General features: G+C 36.0%; 1 protein-coding gene across 1 annotated transcript; it reads left to right on the plus strand.

The window, feature by feature from the left end:
• Positions 1-574: 574 nt before the first annotated feature.
• On the plus strand, positions 575-21,693 carry LOC127868456 (baculoviral IAP repeat-containing protein 5-like). The gene is made up of 4 exons (XM_052410258.1): positions 575-861; positions 15,259-15,368; positions 19,724-19,841; positions 20,345-21,693. Exons 1-4 carry the CDS (start codon positions 661-663, stop codon positions 20,426-20,428), a joined length of 513 nt encoding a protein of 170 aa, XP_052266218.1. The 5' UTR covers positions 575-660; the 3' UTR covers positions 20,429-21,693.
• Positions 21,694-22,260: the final 567 nt, after the last annotated feature.

Raw genomic sequence — 22,260 nt, forward strand, 5'->3', positions numbered from 1 at the left:
CACACTGGCCGCGAATTGACCCGAAACCTCGCGGGTTGAAATGCAATGCAAGTAAGTACTAAATATGAGAATATAGCCTTTAGTATAAACGCTTTTGCGCTGGTAATTCTCTGAAAATAAAAGGTGAACGCACAAACTGTATTTATGTCGAAAATTGATTGTAAAACTGTTCTATCTATTGAGCCTTTTCATTAGAGATAAAATTGTTTCATGCAGTAAAACAGTGTTACAAAGACGCGGATATGTTTCCAATGTTCTGGTGTTATACTCAAATCAGCCAATGGAATAAATGAAGTGTATTCATTCGTACCTAGCCGCGGGAAATTTTATTTGAATACTATTGGACACTTACAAAGGTCAAGTCAGGGTGAAAAGCTGGCTTAATACAGCTTACGCCGAAAAACGATGATTATGTCAACCTTCTCTATATGCGCTTGTATGAATTCCACCTCTTTTTGCCAACCAGTGGGCGGAGTCTAAACTTTGCAGGTGCGTGTGACGTCACGCGTTAACTCGTCTATTACATTTCGTGATTTTTACTGGATTGTAACCCATATGACGATGACGTTCTTGTTAGTCGATGGAATTTTTAGTCCGGAAGTGCTTAACCGGAAGCGCGAAAGTTTAAAAACATTTGACAACAAATTATTAAATTTTAAAATGTCGAAAAGGGGAAAGAGAACATCTAAAAAGTCTGACAAAACTGCGGAAAAAGAAAATAATGTCAATCTATGTAACGCAATTTCAAACTACGAAAATCCCACAACAGACGAGTACAAAATGCTTTTTGCTGAACACAGATTGAAATCTTTCACGAAAGACTGGCCATTCGATGCTGACAGCACCTGTAATCCACAATCGGTAAGAATAATGTTACAGTTACAGCAAAGTTTTAGTAATCAGATATTGACACGTTTGGTGTTATATGACACATGTTTAAAGGTAACCTCAGCAAAATTGTAATTGACATTTAACAGTACAACAAGTAACAAATACACTGGCTCCAAATGGTAGGGGGCTGGCAGCTAAATTTAACCACACTGAGCTGGTAGGTGGACTCTAACAGTCATCTTCATGACGAGTTCTGAAAATAAAAAAGAGAGTATATAGAAATGTAAAATTCAGTTGAATTCTGGATTTGGATCTGGATAGGTACGTTGCAGGACCTTTCGGTGTAGGCGCAACGGGGGAGAGGGTGGTTAGTCCCACTGTAGGACAGTTGACCTGAACGTGTCAACTGTGTCTGCGCGAACAACACTTTCATCAAGATTGCTCCATTCAATTAGTGTCTTAGGGAAAAATGAGTTTCTATAAAGTTGAGTTTTGCACTGGATTGGTGTGAAACAGAGTTTTTAACTGAATATTGTTCAACGATATTGTTTGCTTTGAAGTCTTTGAAATGTTTAGGGGTAATTCTACGCTTGGATTGCCAGACTGGGGTTAGGAAATCTTGGCTAGGCATTGCTGGCACCAGCCCCTCAACCACCTTGAAGAAGAAAATCAGTCTGTTTGCCATCCTTCTTTCCTGGAGAGGTGGGATCTTCATACTCTTCAGCATGTCTGTCACACAGCCTGGTGCAGGCTTTTTCCGCTCCATTTTGGGAATACGCCACACTGGAATTTTGGAATTTGGCGTCGTGAAAACCCCCACTTTGGGAAAAAAATTATTCGCAAAATTGGCTCAATTGGGAAAAATTATCGCATGTAAATAGTGTTTCTTATATTTCAAAGAAGACGTTAACTGGTAAATAACGACTATTTTGATAACTTATTATTAAAATTTTACAAAGTGTTATGAACATGTGAGATAAGTGCAAGTTTTTAAATCTGAATTTGGGAAAAAGGCCTGGTCTTTTTTGAGGTGAAAAAAATCGTGCGAAGCGCCGGATTTTGAGGAAAATAAGGAAAATCTTAAATAATCATTAACATATTTTACAGTTTTTAAAACAAATTCAAGGCAACAGATAATTTAATTATGCAACACTTTCTATTTTCTACACCGGATCAGGTTAACTTATATATTTTAAGTTAAAAAAAAAATAAATTTTTTTTTGGAATTGGGAAAAAAAAAATTCAATTGGGAAAAAAAACAAACCAGATTTGCATTGGGAATGGGGCCGAATTTCGGACCCGTGGCATAGGGCGGAAAAAGCCTGTGGTGTTTTGGTGTAGTAGTCCTCAGTTATAAACCTCGCCGATTGTTTTTGGATCTTTTCAATTTTATCAATGTCTTTTTGGAGGAGTGGATCCCAGACAATGGAGCTATATTTTAGAGTAGTTCTAATTAAGGCAAAGTATGCTGTTTTGCGGCAGGATTCGGGGCAGTGTTTCAGGTTGCGTCTTAGGAAGCCAAGTGTAGAGTTTGCTTTTTTGGTGATCTGATTTATGTGTGAGCTCCAAGTTAGGTCTTCTGATATTGTCACTCCGAGGTATGGCTTTTCTGGGACTTGTTGAAGGATATGGTTTTCGAGTTGGTAAAATTTTGAGGTTTTCTGGTTAATGGTCAGGATGTAACATTTTTTGGCGTTGAATCGCATGCCCCATGTGTTGGCCCAGGTTTCAAGTTTGTTCATGTCTTGTTGTAAGATTTCATGGCCATGGCGACTTCTGATGGGTCGGTAGAGTAAACAGTCATCTGCAAATAGGCGGACCGAGGACTTAACTGAATCAGGTAGGTCATTTATGTGGCAGAGGAAAAGTAGAGGGCCAAGGACTGTGCCCTGTGGAACGCTGGAGTCGACTGTTACCGTGTTTGATTTCTCTCCCTCCACAACAACATTCATGCTCCTGTCTGTAAGGAAGTCCTCGAGCCAGTGGTTTATGCTTCCAGTGACGCCATACTGCTTCAGTTTATGCAGGAGCTTTTTATGTGGGACCGTATCGAAGGCCTTGCTGAAATCCAGGATAGCCATATCTATCTGCGTGCCCGAGTCATAGTTGGAGAGGAGGTCATGGACAGTGGTCAGTAGTTGTGTGTCACAGGAGAATCCGGTTCGGAAACCATGGTTAAGTTTAGTTAAGATGTTGTTATTTTCCAGATGGTTTAGGATATGTTTGCAAATGATATGTTCTAGAAGCTTGCATGTTACACAGGTTAGGGAGACGGGTCTATAATTTTCGGCTAAGTGGACGTCGCCTTTGTTGAAAACAGGTGAAACGAAAGCATCTTTCCAATCTCGAGGGAGTTTGCCAGAGTCTATGGATATTTGGAATATTGTCGATAAAGCAGGTGCTAACTGGCTGGCGCAGGTCTTCAATACTAAGTTCGGTATCATGTCTGGTCCTTGGGCTTTGGCAGGGTTGATGTTACGGAGGAGCTTCTCAACGCCTATTGTGGTGATACTGAGTGGGGGTATTTGTGTGCGACATCTCTTTGTGGTGTCAGGAAGATGTGTATCCCCTGTATCCTTGGTGAACGCAGATTTAAACTGGTCAATTAGCAGCTGGGCTTTCTCCTTACTGTCGCTCACAAGTCCACCCATCTTTTTCAGGGGAGCAACGCCGGAGCCATCTTGTCTGCGGGTTTTTACGTAACTCCAGAAGGGTTTGGTGTTCTTTTCATCGAGGCCTTTTTCAATTGTGTTGTTGATGTGGTTGATTTCGGCTTTCTTAAATGCCTTTTTACATTCTTTTTGGAAGGACTTGAAGGTGTTCCATTGTTTACTTTTTTAGCGTGTTTGTAGAGTCTTGATTTACGTCTGATCATCCTTTTCAGGTTATTGTTAAGCCATGGTAGGGACTTATGCTTCTTACTCATTTTAGATGGTACGTGTTTATTGATTGACTTTTCAATGCCTGCTTTTAGAGTGCCCCATAGTGACTGAATGGTTGAGTCTTGGTTTACTGCTTCAGTAACGACTGTGGCTGAGAGATGCTGCATGTCCTCGTTGATGCTATCCCAGTTTGCTTTAGAGAAAATAAAAATCTTTCTAGGCTTTTGTTTAATCTTCTGGGGGATGATATCTATGTCAGTTACCACCATGGCGTGGTCGCTTATACAAGGGACTGATGATGATGTTTTGACTAGAGATGGGTTATTAGTGAATATGAAGTCGAGAATGTTGTTGTTCCTAGTAGGTTGGTCGTGGACTTGGGTGAGGCGATGTTCTATGGATAGGTCTACCAAGGCTTGTTGGATATCTCTATCAGAGGCTCCTTTTTTCACAATCAGGTTGGGCCAGTCAATATCTGGGCAGTTAAAGTCGCCGGCTAAGATGATGTACTTTTCTTTAGCAGTTGATGTTAGTTGGCGGATAGATTCGTCTAGTTTATGGATGATGTTGATGTTGCGATGAGGCATGTAGAAGGAACATAGGTATAAGTCCTTTCCCTTCCAGGTTTGTACTTTGGACCAGACTATTTCACAATCAGTGGTGAGATGTGGTTGGGCGTCCATCATGATGTTGGCACTCGCAGCAGTGAATACTCCTCCTCCCACGGTTGATGTTCTGTCGTTCCGGTTTACAGTCAGGTTTGGCGGGAACACTTCGCTCGACAGGATAGCATTTTAATCCGGATCAGCACCTGGTTTTACTCCGCGCAGCCAGGACTCTGTGCCACATATTAGGTCTGGCTTGATATAGTCTAGTGCTGCTATGAATTCTGATCTGTTGGTACGTAGTACGCAACAGTTAACGGTCAGTAAAAGTAGGTTTGTCTTGTTTCGATCAGTTGCATGGTTGGTGGTATGCTGTTGGCTGGAGTTACCATGTGAACTGTTCATGGACGAGGTTCTGTTTTTTCCTGTTGTGTGTGGATGAGGGCTGCTGGAGTGTAATGGACTGAAGCAGGATGACGTAACTGAGACGAAGAAATTAACAATGCAATCATTTTATTTCAAAATATACTTAAATACAGTTGGTCTGATCAATATTTCAATTACCATATTTTATCAGAGCATGATAAAATGTGAATGTTATTAGTTATAAATGCAAAAGCCGAAAAAAGTGCACAAAACATTTGATAAAATTCAATTTTAATGATATTAATATCTACAAGGTGTATACAGAGCGGAACAGGCATACAATGTATATCATTGTATGGGCTTTATTTATTGTACTATAAGTATAAAGAAATTTGTTAATAAATTTACGCTCAATCTTTTTGGTCCTATATTTCAATACTTAAGAGTTAAACAATTAAAACATACTGATTAAACTTAGCGCAATAAACGCATTATAATACATTTTTAAAAATAAATTCTTACCTTAGACTCGACAACTTTGGCTCAGAATAAGACTCTGTGTTTTTTTTATTTTTGAATAGACCAAAAAAACGATCCAGTGTTGTTGCCTTTAAGTTGTTTAACTTCATTTTATTGAAAGAAAATGCCGTAAAACGCTGTGTTATATACCGCAAGAAAAGTCTCAATATCTAAATTAATGTTCCCATGTCTATTACATCTGACAATACAGTGTAAATTGGTATACTTAACATCAAAACAAGGTTCAAGATCATCCAGACGCTTATTTAGTGTTCATGACAGACACTTAATGTTACCCAGGCGCTTGAAATATCTGCCAAAAAGAGAGCATATCGCACTAAAGAGATTCTTGCGACAGTGATAAGCAAGTCTTAACGTACAACAGGTGACCCCCTGTGGATAGTAGGCAGTAAGGTTGGTAGGGGCACGTCTTCAGTCAAAAATCGGGTAAATAGGAACATCTGGCCAACTTTGTTTCACACACACAAAAAACACAAGAAAAAAAGAAGGCTTTAACGGCTGGGGGGGGGGGGGGCACGTGCCACTGGAACCAACTGCCAGACCACCTTGTAACCAAGGGTGTTATTTTTCATCACACCACACTAACTGCTCCCAGCCTTGAAGCTTTTATACTGCTTGTAGACACTACTTCAAGAACAGAACCAAAAGCACCCCAAAAAGCAAAAAATGGCAGAAAAAAGTATGGAACTCGAAGAATGTGAACCAAGGGACGATTCAATCAAAATTCAGACCAACAACATAAAATTGACTGACTACGTAATTGTGGCTTACCAAGATAATTGGTTTACACGATGTGTGTTGAGTAAAGAAGAGGATAAGATTAAAGTCAAGTTTATGACTGCATGTCGTCAAAAGGGTGTGTTTGTATGGCCAGCCCGGGATGACATTCAAAGTGTTAAATTTGACTTTATAATTATCCCCACGCTTTTTGAAAAAAAGGTGGGGATCAGGGCTCGAAATTAACTTTTTTTTCTACTTGCAAAACATTGCGAGCAGCTTTAATACCAACTCGCAAAATCAAAAACAGTCTCGCAAATTTTGCAAGAAACATAAAAAAAGTTTGGACATTAATTTAGTACTATTAAACAAAATAAAAAGTACTTAACATACAAATTTTATTTCTGCAATCATACAAAGATATCAGTTCCTTCAGGGTTTTTTTTCCACTTTTTGGGAAGACAGCCCATGGCTTTGGAATTGGGAATTTTATCGGCATTTTCATGAAATTGGGAAAATAAATTCATATAATACTTTGTTAGATGTAATTGAATTAAAATTGAGATAAAATACGCATTAGACACTTCTTTAAAAAAAAAAAAAAAAAAAAATAATAATTTTTTTTAATGGGAATTTTTTGCCACATTTTGGGAAAAAAGTATACTTTTTGGGATTGGGAACATAGCCGAATTTCGGCTATAAAATCGGGCCAAAAAAAACCTTGTCCTTTGACCATAAGGGTATTGTTTTCAAATATAAGTGTGTCGTGTTCACTCAGAAAACAAAGTTTAAGTGTCAGTTTGGGATATTTTTAATGGGTTTTCAAATATTGAAAAAAATCAGCTATGATATCGTGTTGAGTGTGATGTCACCAAAATACAAATCAACGGTTAACTTTGCTTTATCTTTCGTATTTTTATTTCCGCCTGTAGGCAAAAAGAAACTAATTATGTTTGGTTTCGACGCCATGTCTGTTCAAGTTCAATGAACAAATGTGAATAGTCGACTGTTTCACGTTTTTTGTACCAATACTATCCGCGTATCTGAACTATAAGTATACCAATCTACATACAAGGTGCGCGCTTCCGCATACAGGTATTCAGACGTTCTATAAATTGACCTTCGGTTTAGCGTTCATGACGTCGAGTGCATTTATATTACTAGTTTTTTTCCACTATTTCTTTACTCGCAAAAAAATACTAGTGGCTTAAAACTTAACTCGCAATCAGTATTTTACACTCGCATTTTGCGAGCGTGCGAGTGTTAATTTCGAGCCCTGGGGATATTGTGGTTATCTCCGCCGTCCGTCCGTCCGTCTGTCTGTCTGTCTGTCCGTCCGTCCTGGCCACTATCTCCTCCTACACTAAAAGCACTAGAACCTTGAAACTTACACACATGGTAGCTATGAGCATATGTGCGACCCTGCACTATTTGGAATTTTGATCTGACCCCTGGGTCAAAAGTTATAGCGGTTGGGGTGGGGCCGCGTCAGAAATTATCACTCATTTTTTTAGGTTATTTTACATTTACTTCTTTATTTCTACACCGATTCACTTCAAATTGATACTGGACCTCTCTTATGACAATACGGTCAATCTCAACCATGCATGGCCCCATTCCCAACCCTGGGGCGCCCCGCCCACATAGGCTACACCCACCAAAAATTTCCATTTACTATAATTTTTTCATTTCTACACGGATTCACTTCAAATTGATACTGAACTTTTGTTATGACATTAGGGTCAATCTCAACTATGCATGGCCCCAATCCCAACCCTGGGGCGCCCGCCCACATAGGCCACACCCACCAAAAAATTCCATTTACTATAATTTTTTCATTTCTACACGGATTCACTTCAAATTGATACTGAACTTCTCTTATGACATTAGGGTCAATCTCAACTATGCATGGCCCCATAACCAACCCTGGGGCCCCGCCCACATAGACCACACCCACCCAAAATTGCCTTTACTATAATTTCTTCATTTCTACACCGATTCACTTCAAATTGATATTGAACTTCTCTTATGACAATACAGTCAATCTCAACTATGCATGGCCCCATTACCAACCCTGGGGCGCCCCGCCCACATAGACCACACCCACCCAAAATTGCCTTTTACTATAATTTCTTCATTTCTACACTGATTCACTTCAAATTGATACTGAACCTCTCTTATGACAATACGGTCAATCTCAACTATGCATGGCACAATTACCAACCCTGGGGCGCCCTGCCCACATATGTCACACCCACCCAAAATTGCCTTTTACTATAACTTCTTCATTTCTACACCAATTCACTTCTAATTGATGATGAACTTCTCTTATGACAATACGGTCAATCTCAGCTATGCATGGCCCCATTACCAACCCTGGGGCACACCTAGGTCAAACATTCGGCGTGGGGATACGCGTCGGCCTCTGCCGCGCCATTTCTAGTTGATTTTGGCATGGTACCAGATTGCTTAAACAGTGGAAGACAGTGGTTTTTCAAAGATCGTTCCAAAAACCAGTCCACCTTTGAACTATTTCAGAAGACATACTTCTGAATTTGAACAGAAGTAGTTACAGCTGTACATGTAGGTGAAAGTATGTTATTAGGTAAAGATCTCGCGCAAAATTCTACCAAAAAGAATATCTTTATAATGGTACATTATTAAATTATACTGTTAAAAATTGAACTAGAAATGGCGCAGCAGAGGCCGACGCGTATGTTTGACCCAGGGGGCGCCCCAGGGGTGGGACCATGCATAGTTGAGATTGACCGTATTGTCATAAGATATGTTCAGTATCAATTTGAAGTAAGTCTGTGTAGAAATGAAGAAGTTATAGTAAAAGGCAATTTTGGGTGGGCGAGGGCGTCCCAGGGTTGGTAATGGGGCCATGCATAATTGAGATTGACCGTATTGTCATAAGAGATGTTCAGTATCAATTTGAAGTAAATCGGTGTAGAAATGAAGAAATTATAGTAAAAGGCAATTTTGAGTGGGCGTGGTCTATGTGGGCGGGGTGCCCCAGGGTTGGTAATGGGGCCATGCATAGTTGAGACTGACCGTATTGTCATAAGAGATGTTCAGTATCAATTTGAAGTAAATGGGTGTAGAAATGAAGAAGTTAATGTAAAATAACATAAAAAAATTAGCGAAAATCTTTGACCTGGCCCCACCCCAAGCCCCATAACTTTTGACCCAGGGGTCAGATCAAAATTCCAAATAGTGCAGGGTCGCACATATGCTCATAGCTACCATGTGTGTAAGTTTCAAGGTTCTAGTGCTTATAGTGTAGGAGGAGATAGTGGCCAGGACGGACAGACAGACGGCGGAGATAACCACAATGTCCCCACGCTTTTCAAAAAGCAGGGATAATGAAAATATCATAATTAACAAATCTAAATTGTATATGTTAAAACTAATAAGTACACTGTATAATAAAATAATAATATAGAGACTGTTGCATGTGTTGCTGTTAAAATCTGGGATTTTCACTTGGCTGCTTTTAGCAGAACCCATCACATTTTATGTTACAAGACAGGGTTATTTTTTGCCCGATTTTATAGCCGAAATTCGGCTATGTTCCCAATCCCAAAAAGTATACTTTTTTCCCAAAATGTGGCAAAAAATTCCCAATTTTTTTATTTTTTTTTAGAAAGAAGTGTCTTATGCGTATTTTATCTCAATTTAAATTCAATTACATCTAACAAAGTTTTTTATGATTTTGTTCTTTTAATTTTAATGATTATAAAGTGTTATATCAAATTTAGTATTTTCCTAATTAGTGGACTTTTCGTGTGGAAAAAAAAGGCTAATGAATTAATTTTCCCAATTTCATGAAAATTCCGATAAAATTCCCAATTCCAAAGCCACGGGCTATCTTCCCAAAAAGTGGAAAAAAAACCCTGCAAGATCACATTTTAATGATTATGATTTTAATGATTCCTGTACTATTTATATGATAGCTTTGAGCAGTGTTTGTTAGAAATTATTACATTTTGCAAATTAAAAATAAATTATATTCACCAGGGTGTTTTTGCATTATTTTACATTCAATGCTTTCCGACTCCGACGACTACAATTTTGAAACAAAAAAAATACATGACTTCTTCACTTTGATTCAAATATAAGGTGACACATACAAAAAACAATGCATTTTTTGAAATCAGCAGAAAAAATGCTACCTGAATGCTAAGTTTGGCTTTAATCTCTTGTCTAGAAAAAAAAATACATGAAAAAGAAAAATATTTTCCTTCAAAGCGGGTCCGCGAATAGGTTCATCAGTAAAAGGCTTCATATAGGGAAAAAGTTAACCGAAATTACCATTTTCCCGAAATTTCAAATCATCATAAATTTTTGATATAGAGATAACTGAATAATTCAAACTGATTTGTGCATATATTTTTAACCTTTTTAAGATGATATAAAAACAATTGAGATACATGTATTTTGAAAATTTTATCAGGGTTGCTACTAGACAGTCCAGTAGATAGTAGACTGCTTTTTTTTAAATTTATTTATTTAGGTTATTTCCTTTTTATATATATTTAATCATTTATTATTTATTTAGTCACTTCTCCCTAAAGCCAAAATAGGGAGAATTGGCAGGGGTGCCTAAATCAAATGTCCGAGATGCCCGAGTCGAACATTTGCTTGTCTGGGCAACTGATTTTTTTCAATTCAGTTGTCCGTGGGCAACCAGTCAGGTAGAGGAATACAAAAAAATACATTGTAGCATTAACCCATAATTAAGTTTTACAAAACCGGATGTTGACACGCGATTACATTGTCAGTGCTATTTACGGACACTCCTGCGCAGTGTTCTCCCTTATTCAATAAGAGACCGGGAGCATGCCGCATTTCAACATTCGGCCCGACTGTTAGACAGTAAACAGACTGGTTTCTTTATTTTTACAATCAGATGAAAATAAAAGTATCAAACTAAGATAATCAAAACACGGTCTACCTTGTTATTTCAGACGACTTTAACAGTTAAGGTTACGCATGCGCAATTAATTTCCTTCTATATTACAAATAAAATAGTTGAAGTTCGATATCAAGTTTTACCATGATCAAGCGCATACCCACTTTATCATCATACATCATTGGAAAGATAAATGCATAATCTTTAAAAAAAAATGCATGTCATTAAATTCTATAGGTGCTAATTCAAAATATTTACCTTAGAATAGGCAAACCGGTTTTGACAGCTGTGCAGACAACCATTTTGGGCTCAAATAGTATGACCTACAACCATCAACACAAAAAGTAGAGCACAAAAATGGCTTATTTTCTTATTGCTTACAAATATACCTTCAAGTTAATACCAAAACTAGCCATTTGCAATGTATTTTACAAATCCTAGGCAGCATGCACTCAACAATGTGTGCTATGTATCAAACTGACTGCATGTTACCCTAAAAACAAGAGTTCCGGTTTGGGGTTATGTGACCTAAAGATGGAACTGATGAGGTCCAAATATTGGACTAGTTTAATTTGTTAAGATAATAGATTATGATGTACTTATGTGTAACATATGTTTAAATAAAACTAGCTTTGCAAGATTAAAAGTCTGAGAAAGTCTTTATATTGTTTATAATATACTGCTATGATTAATGCACCACGGAAATACAACTAAAAAAAGTAAATTATGCTCATTTTGATTGATTCCACATTATTTTACATTGATCAATAAATGTGTTTATACTTTATATAAACATTAACGGACAAGTGTAGTTCAGCAACGGACAAGTTAAATTTCCTAAATGGTTGTCCGTGAACAAGTATAGTTTTCTGAGATTTTGCCACCCCTGATTGGTAACATCTTTGGGAAAAATGGTACATTTGCGTCATAGATCTTAGTTTTATGTATATTTTGCGGCAACTTAAAGGATAAGTGGTTTCTGTACAGCGTTTATTCAACTCTTTAAAGCAAGAATATACGATTTTTATATGTGTTGAATTGTAATATATTGATACAAATATGTTATAATAAAAGACAATATGCAAGAAAAATGATACATTTAAGACGAATTTCATAAAATGCAGCAAATACAAATTAGCGCCCTAAGCCGATTGCGACGAAGATAATTCGTAAATATTTTCCTACAATAACCGATGCATTCGTCTTTTTAGTAAGTGTTAGTGTGTCGTATGAATCGATATCACTGCAGGAATTTCAAAAGAACCGTTAAACTAAATTTAGATACACATCGTACATGCATGATATACATGCTGGCGAATTCAACTGTACAGCCTTTTTCGATTTCAGAATTTAATATCTGGCTTATTTAGCATTTTTCGACACATGTTCTTCTTTACGTTTATTTTAGTTCATATTGAAATATATGTATAATAAGTTTTTTACACATTTTATATTAACTAATAAATATTTGACAAGATCGTATATACCCGCTTTAACTTGTTTTATACAATAAGACATGTTACATGTAAGTGAATAAAACTCATTGATTGTTGATAATGATGGTACTTTTAATTAATTGTTTTCCTGAACAGGTGTATCAAATAAACTTCAATTGTAACAAACCAGTAATTTTCAGAATCTTTTTACTTCCTTGTTAATTTTAAGCAATTCAACATTTAATCAAATTCATATTTTATTATAAATATTTGTTTTAATCTTTTTATGCCCCCCTTCGAAGAAGAGGGGGTATATTGCTTTGCTCATGTCGGTCGGTTGGTCGGTCGGTATGTCGGTCCGTCCACCAGGTGGTTGTCGTATGATAACTCAAGAACGCATATGCCTAGGATCATGAAACTTCATAGGTAGATTGATCATGACTCGCAGATGACCCCAACAGATTTTGAGGTCTCTAGGTCAAAGGTCAAGGTCACGGTGACCCGAAATAGTAAATTGGTTTCCGGATGATAACTCCAGAACACATACGCCTAGGATCATGAAACTTCATGGGTAGATTGATCATGACTTGCAGATGACCCCTATTGATTTTGAGGTCACTAGGTCAAAGGTCAAGGTCACTATGACCCGAAATAGTAAAATGGTTTCCGGATGATAACTCAAGAATGCGTACGCCTAGGATCATGAAACTTCATGGGTAGATTGATCATGACTTGCAGATGACCCCTATTGATTTTGAGGTCACCAGGTCAAGGTCACGGTGACCCGAAATAGTAAAATGGTTTCCGGATGATAACTCAAGAATGCATACGCCTAGGATCATGAAACTTCATGGGTAGATTGATCATGACTCGCAGATGACCCCTATTGATTTTGAGGTCACTAGGTCAAAGGTCAAGGTCACGGTGACCCGAAATAGTAAAATGGTTTCCGGTTGATAACTCAAGAACGCATACGCCTAGGATCATGAATTCATGGGTAGATTGATCAAGACTCGCAGATGACCCCTATTGATCTTGAGGTCACAAGGTCAAAGGTCAAGGTCACGGTGACCCAAAATAGTAAAATGATTTTCGGATGATAACTCAAGAACGCTTTTGCCTAGGATCATGACACTTCATAGGTACATTGATCGTGACTCGCAGATGACCCCTATTGATTTTCAGGTCACTAGTTTATTTTGTTTTCACACTGTCCAGTAAAGAGACTTACAAATTGAATTTTTGACACATGTTCATTCATAATGATGTATAAGCCTTTGTTTCTGTGCCAGTAAATACTATGTTTATGGAAATGACGTGAGAACTCAACATTTAAAAAACCAATGTAATATGATATGTAATATTATATGGCAACAGGACAGTTGTGATTTGCTGGGTCAATTCTATTTAGCTTGACCATCCAAGCGGTTGATAGCTTTGACAAACTGGTGGTCTGAAACATTGAGAAAATGTCACGATTCACTGACAATAAATCAAACATGTAATTCTTGCTACGCAACTTGCATTTAATTTTGTCAATTCAAATTATACAAAAAATATAATTAATTTTTAATCTGCTTGTTAATTGAAAAACAGCAACACAGTTTGTATGTATAAAACAATGTTAATACATAAATAGGATCAAGCATATTAAAATATCAACTTAGATTTAGTTTCCTTTACTGTACAGGATTTGTAAAGTTAGGTTAATATTTGTGTGTTGAACAAAAATAAGAAAGAAAAGTGTAAAGAAAAGTTAATTTGGGGATGTTCTATCCAAACCCTGAGAGTTCAGATTTCCTCAAATGCCAAGTAAAGATTGTAAATTTCAACCCACTTCTCTGGTTAGTTTTCAGAGGCACATTAATTAACTTTTGAGCTTAGTGTCTCATTTGTACATGCATTACTGTATTAACTCCAAATCAACTAGTACAAGTGGTAGGCCAGTATTACATGGACTGGTGTTCACTGTTTACACAGTTTCACAACCCCATCTGATACTGGTCAGTATCTTGGCAAGTGGCCAAAGTTGGGAGTGGAATTAATGGTCTATTACATAACTGACTTCTGTGTGTGGTAAACACATGATACTGGTAATGTGGTCAAGTTGCACTTGTATACATTTGCCCAATACACAACACTAGCCTTGGCTATTTTTAATCAGATTGCATTGCTATCTATGGTGGTCATTGACTAGGGGAGTTAACTGCTATAAATAACATGTTTCTTTACCATTTATAAATAAAACATTACAAATTGTGTGCACGTTTCACATATTGTCAAATAAGTCAAAATGTGTGAAAGGAATCCAAATAATCAAAGACTCAATCATATAATGGATATAATTTATTAGTATAGGCCCTGATTGGTTTTTGCACTATTAATTGGATACATTTCACAGGTCATTGACATACAGTGACAAAAAACATATTCACACAATGGCTGTTACTACAACGGAGAGCCCATATGGGGGGCATGCATGTTTTACAAACAGCCCTTGTTTATATTTTAAATCTCATTTTACAGCAGAGATTCCAAATCTGACCTGTAAATGATCCCCATATTTATTGTCAGTGCTAGGTTACCTCTTCCCATTTGATCGCCAGCACAAGGCAATTAATCAAGGCATCAGAGATGAACAATTTTAAGAATTCTAAAAGCTCCAGACTGTTCTTTTGAATGTTCAACTGTGCATGACCTGTAAATGGGGCAACTTATGGTATATTTTCTTGTATGATAATGCCCCAGAGAGGGATCTTGTACAGTACCGGTAATAAAGAAGAACAAAAAGACGATTTGAATTAATGCATGAACCATAAGATGCATTTTTATCTGTTGAGTTTAATCATGTAATTTAAATAAGCTGATCAATATTTTTTATTTACTACTCTATTGATCATGCATGAACAGGTCTTGTCAAACAATTACCAATTCTATCAATTGTGCTTATCATGTTTATTTAGTTGGCTGATGCAGGCTTCTACCACATCCCCAGCAATGAGGCCCCAGATGCCTGTCGGTGCTTCTGTTGCTTCAAGGAACTGGACGGATGGGAGCCCGAGGACATCCCTATGTATGCATATTTAACTTGCCCTGATTGATATTTAAGAGTTCTGGCAGGCTAGGTCATGAACTGAGGTACGGACTTTAGATCCGAGGATTGTGAGTTACATTCCAGTTTGTCACACAATTTTAATCAAATAATTTCTTAGGTCTTTCTTTTCCCTTAGGGAAGTTGTCAAGTGCTTTCACATGTACGGGCAACTTTGACTGGGTAAACTAACCACTGTGACATGATTATAAGTGGTGCAAAATTCAACACAAACAAACATACATCCTAGCTGTGCTGACTTAAATTAATTATTGGTCATGTCAAGTTGTCAACTCGTGAGATTTGTAGTTGAAGGGTTGTGAATAACATTTGGCATTGATGCTGTTTGTGATCTTTATTAAATAATCTTTAGGGCTAACTGTAATTTGCCATAATTAGACTTATTATAAGATTTCAGCTGCTTCAAATTAAGGTTGAAGCTTTTTTTCGGCTTATTTTAGGGCTGTTTTTGGTGCATATTTCAAATTGCAAGATTTGTTTCACTGTTAGATGTTTAAAAAGTTTATTATAAAGTTTTATCACCAATAATTTAATTTATTTTTATATACAAATACTTTTTTTTACCAATTTCAAGGAAATTGTTGCTAATCTCAATGTCATTCAAAAAATTTATATGCCCAAAATGAATAAAAGCATGTTATTTAGCTGGAATGACTTCACAGAATTGAAATACCGGAACTGTGAAACCATTATGAGTTTTATGACATGTATTTGTCAGGCCTTAATTTTCGTCGTATTTTGTCTATGGACCAAAGTAAGTTCCAAAATAATTATTATGTCCTATGTTTAAACAAAATTAAGACTGAATTACCGTAGGCATGAGACATTAAAATCCAACTTAATCCTTGCATACATACTTCGTCAGTTTCGTAGTCAAGATAAATCCGGTCTTTACACTAGGAGGTGCACATTGCACAGTGTACTTAACCAAAGACCTATAGATAACACAGATTGGAAACTTCGCGCCTTATCGGGCTATCTCTCGGCGGGGTCACATGGTCGAGAAACCGATAAGTACACTGAGGATCAGCAGACGATTTATTCCATGAATCAATCGGAGTAGTCCGGAGATAGCCGGTGTATCACGATTGCAATAAGATAGCGACGCGTCAGTAGCAACGGCTACGATTATCGAGCAAAGTTATGCGAAAATGTTACGGCGCTATGAAAGGCGGTTGTAACTTGGTCAATAATTATCCAATTTTTATAAAATAAAGTTTCATAGAAACATGAGTAATTATGTTGTTTTTTTATAAAATCTCGATTTTATTTACCTACAATAAGAATTTATAATGCCACGATCGTTGAAGAAATAGCGCTAAGAACTTCCAAATCGCGACGAGAATGCTGTTGAATAGTTTATTTGAAAGGCTTTTGCTGATAAAATATTCTTGTATAATTTGGTATTTCAAACAGTTAAAACCTTATTAAATATTATTATTTCAAAACGGATAGATATATGTGGACACACAGATCTTAGGGTCTCTGATCAAAACAACATTACAGTATAATAAATGCTATGATCGTTCGATCCAAAAACGGTTTCAGTTAGACTTATTTCAATATTGATTGTGTAGATTTTTTCAATTGTTGAATTCTCTTTTTATTTAGATCTTATTCATGAGTTATAGGTTATTAAAGTTTTGTTTGTAATCCAGTTTTTTTCTTTTGGTAATTAAATTAAGCTTTCAGTATCGTGGGCTAGGATTTCTCGAAAAAAAAAACCAACATTTCACGCGCGTGTTAATCGTTGGATCAATTAGCGAACTGAAGAAGATGCTTTGTTTGTTTTTTCTTTATTCTTGAGAATTAATATAAAGAAGGGATCCTAACTTCAATTATCAGTTTGCGTTGTTGATTGATTTTAATTGTGTGATCAGTGGCCGCGGCCGGCGAATTATAGTCATCTCACAGCTTTTGTTTGTGTTTTAATAGTAATCTCACAGCTATCTGTTAAAATATGTTTGTATATTAACTTGCATGTGTAACATTGACAGGAAAACTGGTAATACTAATAAAAGATATTAAATGAGAATTTAAACCCATACATTGTACTTTCATCTTGTTTTTTATTCATACAAAGATAAACATATTACCCAGAATAAAAATCTTATTTCTTCGATTTGAGGTGAATAATGACAAAGTTTTTCACAATGAACCAAAGCACCTTTGACGACATGTGTGTATAATAGGGTAAAAGAGCTTAAAATTGTACCATCTTTGTACAAGGCCAAAATCCTTTAAAATGAACATTTTCCTCCAGTTTAGTTTATTCAAACCTAGATTAACATATCACCAAGCATAAAAATCTGACTTAATCTATTTGGGATGAAAAATGAAAAAGTATATCAAAAAGAACAAAAACACGTTTGACAGCAATCTTGTACAACAGAAGAAAAGAGCTTAAAATTGTACCAACATTGTATAAGGCCAAATACTTTTAATTTATTATTTTCCTCTGGTTTGTTTAAATCTTTACTTAGATTAACATCTTGCCTAGCATAAATCTTACTTCAACGATATGGGATGAGAAATAGAAAAGTTTGTCAAAAAGAAACAAACCACTTTGGCGACAGGTGTGAAAAATGATTGAATGGAATAACAGTATAAAATAGTACAAATTGTACAAAGGCAAAATCCTTTAAAATACCTTATTTTCGTCTACTTTTTAAAAATCATACATAGATTAACATCTCACCTAGCATAAAAATCTTACGTTATCAATATGTGATGCTTAATGAAGATGTTTAAAAAAAATGCTTCGGGCCTTTCAATTTTTCAAAAATTATCGAAAAAGAACGAATCCAGTGTTCTCTTTCAAATTCCGATAAATTAATAATTAATTAGAATAATAACTACCAAAACCTAAAGAATTATCAACACAGAAAATAAATACCTATATTTATTAACACAAAAAATATTCAATATGTCTTTTTTCGGCGACCGACTTTGCTCACTACGCGAAGTTCGTAACGTTGCGCTTTCAGACATTCATTGCTCTGCAAACTGACAATCGAGCGCTAAAAACACTAACACATTAAGATTGTTAATAACAATATCAATATAATATAAACTACCAGATCATGCTCAGAATACCCTACGACAACAAATATTAACGACTAATTACGAAGAATAATTGATTGCTTTATAACAAAATGGGCGACAGTAGCTGGAACAGGGAAGAATCTACAGGTACACCGGCATCTCCAAAATCAATGTCACGTGACCCGCGTCCGCCGTTAGATATTATCGCTATCGCGAAGAGGAGAGTTTCCAATCTGTGTTATCTGTAGGTCTTTGACTTAACTGACACATTGCATTGCTGTAAGATGCCGATGCAGTTAAGCCGTAGCGAATGCGTTGACTTCGTTTAGGTAGAATAGTAATGGTTGGCGCTAATTATTAACAACTTTATTACCAATTGTGTGTATTGTGTTTTTCAAGGGTGTTGACTTATTGGCAATTGGCTTTGTTGTTTCAAACACTTGTTAAAGGTGATTCGGTCCCGCTAATCTGTTAATCATAACAATAAACTTTTCAATAGCATACAACATTACTATCAACTAATAACAAAAGACTTTTTAAAAGGCATGTGACAAATTTAGGACTCTTAAGTGTCCTCCCTTTGCCCCACCACGATTTGTCGCAACCACAATTTATTGAGGGCATGTATTACAAACAAATCGGACATTGACTCAGTGCTCCAGCTAGGATTTGAAAGGGCAGAGGGGGCTTTTTTGTCAAAAGGGCACTTTGGACGCGCAGTATTTTGTAAAAAGGGCACTTTCGAGCACGCGGGCGTTTTTGGAATGCTTCCTCTTGCTTGTTAATATATATGTTATTAATAATTGTTAGAATATATTATTCCCATTATTATTAAACAATTTAAATATAATGTCTACAATGAGGAATAAATTAATTACAATGTATCGTCATAAGGTAATAAGAGATTTATTCATCATCATATGTAAAAAAATTTTTTTTTTTTTTTTAAGGGCAGGGGGCCCTAGAAAGGGCAGGGCGGAGGTTCGGGAGGGCAGGGCGGGGCACCCTTCAATTTACGCCTAGCTGGAGCACTGTTGACTGATGCAAAAAAATCAAAGTCAGAAATTGGCAAATTTAAGTGCTAACAAAATAGTCATTTTTTTTTTATAAATTACGAAATTTCGTGCTGATGAAAATAAATGGTTTCACTTTATTCATGAATTTATAAATTGTTATTTGCATTAATTCTCATTCTGACATTCTCTTTCAGAAAATTTCGTCAATAATGAAACTGAATACATAAGAGCTTGTAAATTCTTGTTTTTCTGCAGGAAAGAGCATAAAAAGCATTCATCATCATGTGCCTTTCTGTCATTGACAAAACCAGTGTCCAAACTGACAGTGCAGGAGTACTTGAAATTGGAGGCAGAAAGGCAGAAGAACAAACTTGTAAGCCTTTTGTTTAGGTATTCGGGGCTTTTTAATTTATACTGTTGAATGGGGGTGAGGCCATATGTAAGTTTGAGTAATTATTGCAGCAAATTTGCTATTTGGGAACTTAATAACATTCTGAGTAAGTAATTAACATTTGGGGGGAAAACTGAATGGCTTTGACAAATTATTTATTTGTGGTGGCAAATGTTTGCACATTTCCAGTGATTTCTGAATATGCCCTCCTATGTCTTGTACATTTTATATCACTAATTCCAGGGCAAAAATCGTCTAACAATAATTTTATAGCCCATGGCTTTGACTTAATGTTTTTGGTGCAGACTGTAATAGAATCAGTAATAGAATTTTAACAGAGCCATTTTAAAAGAGAAGAAACTTATATCTTACCAGTTTTGTTCCTTACTATTTAATTATGTTCTGATACAAGTATGTAAAGAGATTTTGGTTACAGACAACATGACTGCTGATCACCTGGCTATGATCACGTGTTTTGTTTTCAGAGCAAGTACTACCATATGGCCATGCAGGAGATGCAGAATCATTCGGCCCTCATCGAGACAGAGATGATGAAACTTCTTAAGTAATCCGACAATGGAGAATGACATTAAAAATTTTGTGGTTGAGGGATGATAGGGAGAATGTATAGCGCGGGACAAATTAAACTGTTAAAATTGAAGTACATACCACTAGAGCAGATAATGACTTTCATGCCAGTATTTACAAAGCTCCAAATACAAATCTTATCTTAAATTATACTGAAAAGAGTGAAGTGTTTCGAAAATAATTCTATGCAAAGGTCAATGTTTTATGTTTACAAAAGAAGTTTATAGGCAATATTTTCATGTTAGTAGCAAAAGTCAGTGTTTAATGTTTACAAAAGAAGTTTATAGGCCATATTTTCATGTAAGGGTAAAAATAACAGTAACCCAAAACTGAAGGAATTTAATGAATTAAAAGAATTTAGTTTAGTATTAACTATGATCCTGTATGCTCTATTGTGATGACTATTTATAGAAATTGCGTAACATCATATTAATGCTTACATGTATGTCCTTTCTCTAAGGTGAGTTTCATGTGTGTACTGAACACAGCTGAAAAGGGTCACTGCATTATGACCACAGCAGTATGCTAGAACACAGGGATATAATGCTGTTTTACCTTGGCCATTATGTGACCTTATACATCTATTTAGCTCACCTGAAAACAATGTGGGGTCAAAAGCTAGTTCACAAGGTTAATATAGAAAAAGCTGTTTAACTCTCTAGATGACACTTTTTTGCCCAATGACTCATCATGAAACTTCCTAGTTTTGTGGAGACCGTACCTGTTTTAGTTTTGAGCAATGAAAGAATCCTTTATGCAAACATTTTCATCCTTGCTAGCAGAGTAAACTTTAATATCAATATTTCATTATTGAAAGCAAGTTTTATTATATATTTTAATAATAAAACAGTTATTGTTTTGGGCAACTATTGTTTAAGCCAGGCATGCTTCCAGTTTTTACTTTTTAATTTGTTGACAATGATAAATAGTTAATACAATTTATAAATTCCAAAAAAACAAAACTTCCCTTATAGAAATATGGCACATGTATTTGTGTATTGATAAGATGTTTGATGTTCTGAAGTTCAGATTTAGTCCTTATAATTAAAAAAACCCACATGTCAAATCTGTTTCCATTTGATTTATAGTATTATTGTCTGCACAATGACATTGAATTAGCTCTATAGCTTCATGTCCTGCAATTCCCGTGGTTTTGTTGGTAAATTAAATATATGTATATAATTATTCTAATAACCAATGTATATGTATTCAAAACAATGTTTCGCCAATAAATGTTTGTATTTTGTCTGTTGTTTCTTCACTTTTGACACACTTCACCTAGAAACTCACTTCGCCGTTGATTACATTCTGTCTGGGTGCTGTCAGGTGATAATGAGCTCGATCTCTTATTAACAAAAACACTCAATTACTGGTTTTACCAAATACATGCAATCCAGTTCTGAGGTAACCCTCTGGAGTTAATATAAAGATCTGAAGCTTAATAGCTTGCTTTTCTCCTGTCGCCCCTCTGTATTACATGTAGTCAACATAAGGGTGACAATCTTAAAACTTAATATATTTGTGCAAACATTCAATGGCAAATTCAAGGGCTATAGACCTTTCCCAAAACTAGCTCAGCCTAAGGTCCCTTGTGTAATAATTGCCACCTGTACACTTCTGCTGACTTATTGATTTTTAGGTGTATTTATATAAATGAACATACCAAATAACACTTAAACTTTTTTGTTCAATAACATGTCTACTGAAAACTTAGTCATTGATCGATTTTTAATCTATAGATCTTGTCAGTTTTATGCGATAGATCTTTATATCATGCATTAGGAATTAAATAAATGCATCGTCTGATTCAACA

This window comes from Dreissena polymorpha, chromosome 2 (assembly GCF_020536995.1).
Source record: "Dreissena polymorpha isolate Duluth1 chromosome 2, UMN_Dpol_1.0, whole genome shotgun sequence".
Lineage (NCBI taxonomy): Eukaryota > Metazoa > Mollusca > Bivalvia > Myida > Dreissenidae > Dreissena > Dreissena polymorpha.

What these genes read in the sequence shown, in the direction of transcription:
- LOC127868456 (XM_052410258.1), top strand. Translation starts at nt 661, where the DNA reads ATGTCGAAAAGGGGAAAGAGAACATCTAAAAAGTCTGACAAAACTGCG. An exon ending in GCACCTGTAATCCACAATCG is followed by an intron (nt 862 to 15,258) that starts GTAAGAATAATG and finishes ATGTTTATTTAG; the next exon opens with TTGGCTGATGCAGGCTTCTA. An exon ending in AAAGGCAGAAGAACAAACTT is followed by an intron (nt 19,842 to 20,344) that starts GTAAGCCTTTTG and finishes TTTTGTTTTCAG; the next exon opens with AGCAAGTACTACCATATGGC.